The 7,946-nt window shown below is 33.1% G+C and overlaps 1 protein-coding gene across 5 annotated transcripts in view; it reads left to right on the top strand.

The window, feature by feature from the left end:
- The window catches only part of PTBP2 (polypyrimidine tract binding protein 2), a 76,108-nt gene extending 68,662 nt beyond the window's left edge, over positions 1-7,446 (top strand). For 2 of the 5 annotated variants that reach the window (XM_039869537.1, XM_039869541.1), the window contains one exon: positions 13-7,446. In XM_039869537.1, the coding sequence (XP_039725471.1) occupies positions 13-145 (133 nt within the window). In that variant the 3' untranslated portion in view covers positions 146-7,446. The remainder of the gene's footprint in view (positions 1-12) is intronic. The other 3 variants (XM_039869538.1, XM_039869540.1, XM_039869539.1) reach the window with 2 other exon arrangements.
- The last annotated feature ends 500 nt before the right edge of the window (positions 7,447-7,946 follow it).

Raw genomic sequence — 7,946 nt, forward strand, 5'->3', positions numbered from 1 at the left:
ATTTTGTTTCAGAAGAGATCACAAAATGGCTCTTCTTCAGATGGCAACAGTGGAAGAAGCTATCCAGGCCTTGATTGATCTTCATAATTATAACCTTGGTGAAAACCATCATCTGAGAGTGTCTTTCTCCAAGTCAACAATTTAAAAAAAAAGGAGATAAAGATTAGAGGTGAATCACATTGTTTGGTGTCATCACCTATTGACTGTTCAGAATAGTCGGGACCAGAGTTTGATTTTTTTCTTGTTTCCTTTTTTTTTTTTTTTTGTTTTCATGCTGTTATCATTCCTTCGTTCTAAAATGAAATGGCATATGTAAAGGCAGAGTTATTAACTGCTGTTATTTCATCTGTTCTATAGGGAAGCCATTTTTATTGTCCGTTTAAAATTTCAGTTTAATTTTACTTTCCTTTTTCAACTTAGTTGACATACGTGCCTTAAAAGGAAAACTAGTGTTGCTATTGTGCATTTACTAGAAAAAAGGAATTGGTTGTCTAGGGCACATTGTTCTATGGGAATTACAATATGTTTAGGCAGGGGTGTGTAAAAAGGTTAAGTTTTTGTTTCTCCTGCTTGGAACTTATTTTGAATTATTGGCTTATCACATTTATTTCTGTTTAATCAAATAAGATACAGGATATTGAAAGAATAAAGCAGCATTTTTTTAGTTTTTACTATCTTAGGCTTTGCTTTAAAAAAACATTGGCCTTTTGTATCTCACAATTCTGGTCTAGATTCAGTTATGAATGTAGGCATTAGTTAAAATTAACAAGATGCAGAGTATTAATTTCTCAAGACAACAAAGTGATTTCTGTAAGTTTGAGCCCTATGTGGAAAGCATTGTGGAATCTTAACCTTTTTGTACACACTCTTGTGGGACGTATCATATAAATGTCAGCACTAAGTAATGTCTTGTTTGTGGCTGAATATTTTTCGTAGATGTTTTTGAAGTTGACTTGACTTATGTGCATTTAAATATATATTGCCATCCTTAGTTTGTAATTAAGATTTGGAATATGGTTGTGGATTTCTGAGCATGTGAAGACTGGTCTAGCTAGTTCAGGAACTGGTGCATGTATTTTTCAAAGATAAAGAAAGTGTACTGCAAAAATTTGCAGGAAGATTAATTTTGTGGCAGTTTTCTAAAACTGACAACCAGGTGGGACCAAAGTTTATGTGCCTTTAGTCTTAATTTACCTTGCATTGTAATATTCAGTTTTAATAAATCTTCAAAATATTTTGTATTTAGGAATAGATCTGACTTTAATAAAAACATGGCTCAGAATCTACAGGTCAAATTAATTTGAACAGTTCTTGTCAATCTGAATTGTTGATTCTGTTTAAATGACCAATACTTTTTTGAAATTGATGTACTTAGTTTCAAGATTCATAGATTCTGTTATCTATGTAGACAGAATGGTCATGTATATTTTCTATTAGTTGAGTTTTTACATCTTTAGAAATGTAAAATTCAGTATAGTTTGAAAGCGGCACAATTAAAAATTAATTTTCTAACAAAGTTGGGAGGTTTGATGGTTGTTTAATTTCCTTTTGTGTGTACTCTGCTTACCTCTGTAGCATGCTCAATAAACACTTCTGTAGCTCTGTATTCACCTTCTGTCTCTCTCTGCTGCCTTTTCTCTCTCCTCTTTGTTTTCACTCCACTGTGCTTCTGAATTCATGTTTATTCTCTGCCAGGGTGGGAAAGGAGTAATAATATTATAATTCCATGGCTTTATTCCATAAATAAACCGAGATGCTGTGAAAATATACCAGCGGGTTTTTTTAGTTTAAAAGATGGTGACTGCTTCCCAGGAGGACACAGAATTAACATTTCCCACCCTGATATAATCTGCTGCTTTAAAAACAGAACTTTTATTGTAGCTCGTTAATTCTCTCTATCTCTTTTGTTGTTGTTGTTGTTTTTCTATTAGATTTATGCAGTAATAGATCTTTTGGATTTGCCATGCTCTCTTGCTGCAGTTTCATCTTTCATCTTTTGTGTCTGCTAAAGATCTCCTACTAATCTTAGACAGCCTTTGTGAGTTTTAACAAAGGGTACTTGATGTTATTGGAAAGAAACATTAACGTATCCTCTGCTTTTGCATCAGGTGGGAAGATATACATACACATATTTAAAATATTTTAAAACTTAAAGGTAATTTGTCATGTTACGACTTCCACTTTTTAAAAGAGTCTGATTCGGGTGCTGTTTGTATTACTCAAAATAATTTAGATCACTTTTTTCAAACAAGTATATTGGTGTTTAGAAAACTTCAGTTATACGTGTTCCTTACATTTATTGTGTTATAACTGACAATGCAAAGTGAGTTTGTATGAGGAGGGAGTGGAATGGAGATCTCTCCCTTCTGAAGCCAGGATCAGAAAACAGAAATGGGTATAGAATTGAGTGAAATTGAGCATACATAGGTCTTCCTATTTCAGCTAAATATTCGTAGGAAATATGATTATAGAAATTCTTAATTTCTAAGGTTATTCTTCACTCTCCTAAATATTTTTATTCCCTTTAAGTTAATCTTTTTTTGTTTCAGATTTTGCAAATAAAAGAATAAATGTTGAAGAAGAGTGTCAGATAACCCACATTAAGGACAAAAAAAGTGTTCAAATATGCAGAAAAATAAAAACGTAATGAACAGCTATGTACTTACTACTCTTTCACCACTTTACACTGTCCATAGTTTACAAGGCCGTTTGGACATTGATAAACTCCTTATCAAATCACATGACATTTAACTACTTTTGAGCAGGTTTTTAAATCAGTTTCTTTACAATAGTGATTGAGTCTCAAGTTTCTCTTAAGGTAAAGATGTACAAAGTGAAGGAGCTATTGTTAGTATTTTAAAAGCTAAATTGTTGTGTAAGATCCTTAAATACAAATATACCCTTTCTAGTATCACATTATATCTACTCTTCTTGCAACTTCTCCCATTTCAGTGGACAAAGTATTTGGCATCTTTGTTTTCATCCTTTTATTTGGTGTTTGTGTTTAGGATTTTTTAGTCAAGGAATTTTAACTTATGAAATGTTTCAAACATGCAAAAAAAGAAGACTATAACACACCCCCGTATTCACCTTCAGTTACCAACTTATATTTCTTGTTGCCTCCACCCTCTTCTCATCTTTTATATTAATGCAAATCCCAGACATATGTCATCAGACAGACTTCCTGGTATATTTTCCTCACAGTATTTTATTCCTGGTCATAGTTGCTCCGCTATAATAATATCTGGGCTGGCCCAGCTTATCAGCAATACCATTTCTTCAGATCCTAGAACCTGGCAATTCAAAATGCAGTCCCCAAACCAGCAGCAGTTAGTATCACTTGGGAACATATTCTGGCCCTATTTCTGACCTGCTGAATCTACATTTTGATAAGAGTTGGCAGGTGTGATTCGTTTGGACAGGAAAGTTTTGAGAAGTCCACTAGTGAACTTTTTTTTTCAGTTCTATGAAAATAAGCTTAAAAGTTTTTTTCCTTTTATTCCTGAGTGAAAATCATTTTATTGGTAATTTTAAGTTATTCAAACATATTCATACACTAAAATTAGAACTGAAAAGGATTACATAAAGTATATATACATATATATATTGTTTTAAATATAAACAGTTCCAGAGAGATCAAATAAATAGTTTGAACAACATTTATAGTGAGTGGCCTGTAATTAGAATATAGTTGCCTGGGTCTCCAGTCCTCCAAAGTATTACACTAAATAATGGAAATAGAGATCTACTGTTATTCACAAATTAAAACTGTGACGTACAAGTTAATAGGTAAATATAGCTGATCACAGAGATTAATATGATTTTTTATTTAGTACTAAACATCAAATTTCACCTGGCAGAGAAAGACCTTTCATGTGAATTGATTTTTTTAAAAGAGTGTAAATGAACACTCTTAAGCCCTATGTCTGTTATATGATAAAATGGTGACCTTGGGTCATTTTAGTAAACAGTGTTCCTATGCACTGAATGTTCCTTCAATCTCTTTCCCTACTCCACTTGGATAGCATAGTTTTATAGTTGAAGTACCTGAGCCTTGCTGAGTGATGACTGATACTCTCAGAGCTGTGGCGTGAATATAGGCCTAGCTGTGCCATAGTATGACCCACACACCCTTAGCATAGTTTTTAATGTTCTAAAGCTAGTGGTTTTCTCTGTCACCCTGCTTACCACCCCCGTTGCTGTCTCAGCCTTGTTGCTTTAACTATCCATCACTTATGCTGTTTCTCTCCATTTTTCATCCATCTTCAATTAAGTTCATTGTTCCTGTGACATTTTTATAACGATAACCAACCAATTAGATCTTTATACTTCTAGTTAATGAACTGACAAATGATAGTGCATTGTATGTAATATTCAGATGTTTTGCTGTTTTTTGGTTCAGCTTAAAATCCTTTCACCGTTTTTGTCTTTTTTTCTTTTGTTTTTTAACTTTTGGGATTGTAGCAATACCAGATGGTTGAAATTATTAGTGGAACGCTTTAGAAACCTGAAGCAATAATGTGTTCAACTCTAGCGGAGAGGAAATTGTCAAAGAATTGTGTTCAGGACTGAGCTCTTTTAAGGAGACTTGTAAAATTCTAAAAGGTGATTCCAACTCATTTAGTCGTGATCCTAGACATTACGGTGCCTGTGTTCAAAGAAGTAATTACTGGTATTTTTTAAAGATGTACGTAAAGAGCTTTGGGGGAGCAGTTGTCTCTTCCCTAAGTTTGGAATGTATAATGTAAAATATAAATTATAAATACTTTTTATTCTGGAAAACACATAGGCATTAATATTAAACTGAACTGTATTCAAACCTCGTAAGTTACCTAGTAGCTGTGAGACCATTAAAGGCCTTTTTCTCATCTGTAGAATGGAAATATCTACCTCATATGTTCACTGTGAGGATTATGTGAAATACAGTTTTGTTCCATCAGTTTTTCTTTTCCCTTGGTTGGGAAGATAGTTGGCATTTTGTTTATAGAAGTTTTTTTCTCCCTAAATATGAATTTAGACTTCTTATACAAAAGATTCTTGTTGGACACTTGCTATATGTATTGTCAGGAATACAAAGATAAACAGTACACATAGTTCTTCTATAGTAATTTGAAAATGCAAATTTATTCCAACGTCTTTGATACATATTAGGGAACAATTTATACATTGCATGAATTTCGCATTTACTTATGTATGCAGTTCCATCATGAGAAACATTGCTGAAAACAAAACTGGGCTGTGTGAAACATACAAGATGTACACGTGTACATTTCAAACATCTGTCAGCTGCTTCAGTCCTCCACATGTTAGTCACACCTATCCACATCTGGTGTTAACTTTCCATGCGATTTCAGATAACCTTCCTACACACTTCACAGTAACTCACAAGCTGCAATACTTCCAATAAGCAAACTATATCTTTTGCAAGACATTTTATAGCAGAATTTATGTATTTCTTAACCAATTAACATGTAAAACTGCGCTGATGTTTTTCATTGTTTCTATTTTTGTGTCACTGATGAAGTTTTTGAGTGTTGTGCCACTGACCCTAATTTTTCCCATAAGCCCAGTTTTTATTATGTGATTTCACATGGTGTGGCAGTTTCTGGAAATGCTTATATTGTATTATATAACTATCTTTTTTCAAGGAGCCTCTAGTATAATTCACATTGTGACAAATAGTATCTAGCAGGATAATGTGACATTAGACATCAGAAAACATCACCACTTACTGATCAGAGTAGGTTGAGCAAAGCATGTTAAGTTATCTGAACCTATTTTCTTACCTATGTTCCTTCTGTCTTACAGAGTCATTTTTAGTTGCAAGTAAGATGATTTATGTAAGCACTTTATAAACTGTAGATACATATTTTGGGGGAATGTCTGTAGTGGTAGGAAAATCAGATTCTACTAACTAGAATCTGAATTTTTATTAGGTTTATACTTTGCTATTTTTTTTAAATCTACTTTTCACCTCTTAATTCATTCAGCAAATTATCACACACTGTGTACCAGCTTAGATACTGTGAAATAGCATATAAAATGGTTCCTTCCTATAATGTTTTTTTGGTCTGGTGTGAGATCAGTAAAGAAGCACTACACAGTTTGATCAAAGTTGTATGGAGAAACTGTTGGGTGCTATTATTACTATAGGGTACTCAACCTTTATTAGGAAAGATTTCTTGGAGGGAGGTAGACTTAAGACTCAGCTTGGTCGGAGAGAGGGATGAGGAAAGGAAATGTAGACAGAAAAGTTTGTTTAAAAAAGACCTGGATCAAGAAGATGGCACCCTGGAGAAATTGAACGTTCAGGATGGTGGAAGTCATAGATGATGAGACAAGGGGAAGAGTTCGAGAAATGTGTTTGGATAGGAAGAAGCCGGATTATTGGCCATTCTAAAGCTTTTGGACTCTATTCTAAGATCAGTTTTTAAACAACTAGTTGGTAAAATGAATTTAAGAGAGAGAACAAGATTGATGTAACAAACAGCAAATTTACTCTTAAACTATTCATTTCATAAAAAGTTGAGATAGTTTTTTTCTAATTCAAAAATACACAAATTTTAAGTTTAAACTTATCTAAGAAACTCAGAATTCTCTTTTTTAAAAACAAAACTCCCAGATGTTTCGTTGAGTGCCATTAAAAGGAAACCCTCATGGTAAGGCTGCATTATCCTCTGACAACATGAAACCTGTGACCATGCTTCTCTAAGCACCAGACGTGAAACAAAACATGCTGCTTGGTTTTGCATTTTCTTTTCTTATGGTAATTAAAAATATTTTCCTATTAAAACAATGTAGCTATCATTAGAAAAACACAAACCCACGTTAAACAAAATGAAATTGCAAAGCCATTTTTCGCTGTTATGCTTTAGGCCCAGTAGGAATATAGGTTCACTCTCCTGTTAAGGCTGCCGTTTTGGCTTGAGAATTCTGAGAATTCCTACTCTTAAATAATAGAGAAATTTTAAATCTGAAATGTCAGGTTTGTCAAGTCAAAAGAATTAATGTAGATGAGCACAGACCCCTTTATAAAAATTTAATAACCATTTTTTAAAAATGAGTCAATTTTAAACATTAATAAAAAAGTATGTTAATCATAATTTACCTTTAAGCTACTTCCAGTAAGATTATACTTTCCAATGCATTCATGAGTTTACAGCCACACAAAACCAGTTTAATGGTGAAAATTGAACATACTTTACTACCTGTGCCTGTAAATTTGCTATCTACCTCAGCTTATCATTTTGTTTACAACAGTCATATGTAGAGTTTAATGAGAATCATTGGAAATAAAGTAGACAAATAAGATGTCTATGGTAATTGACCTTTATTATAAACAATTTACAAAAATACGGTAGTGTTTGCTTCCTTTCTCATCACTGAATCACTGAACTTAAAACTCTACTGTTCCCTTACCTATATATACTTTCTCCCTCAAAAATATTCTTTATGTGTCTCCCTTGTTTTATTAATCGTGAACTGGGGTGATGTATGGGGTTGATGTCCAGGTCAAATCTCAGTTCATAAACTTCAAAACTCACATTTTTTTTACATACTTTAAACGAATTGCTATTTGAGCAGATTCATAGTGTTTGACTTAAGGAGATCAGAGGGATCATTCGGTCTATTTTTATTTACTGCGTAAATTTCAGACCATGTTGGTCTAATATATGGCCTAATAAATGCAAAATAATTGGCAAAATTAATGCAAATTTTGTTTTAATTTGGCACCTAACTATTTTTAGTAAATTCTAAACCTGACTATGATATACACGACTACGAGTACACAAGAATTTTTTTTTTTTCAAGACAAGAATGTTATCTGCTGTTGAAGTTGGAGAGCTGAAGTATGTGGTTTCTTACCGATGAGCTGAAGCAGTGGTAGGAAATGATGTGTATTATAAAACAAGACAGAAACAGCAAAGTAAGGATTTCTGAAATAA

Source organism: Pteropus medius, unplaced genomic scaffold (genome assembly GCF_902729225.1).
Source record: "Pteropus medius unplaced genomic scaffold, Ma_sr-lr_union100, whole genome shotgun sequence".
Taxonomy (NCBI): Eukaryota; Metazoa; Chordata; class Mammalia; order Chiroptera; family Pteropodidae; genus Pteropus; species Pteropus medius.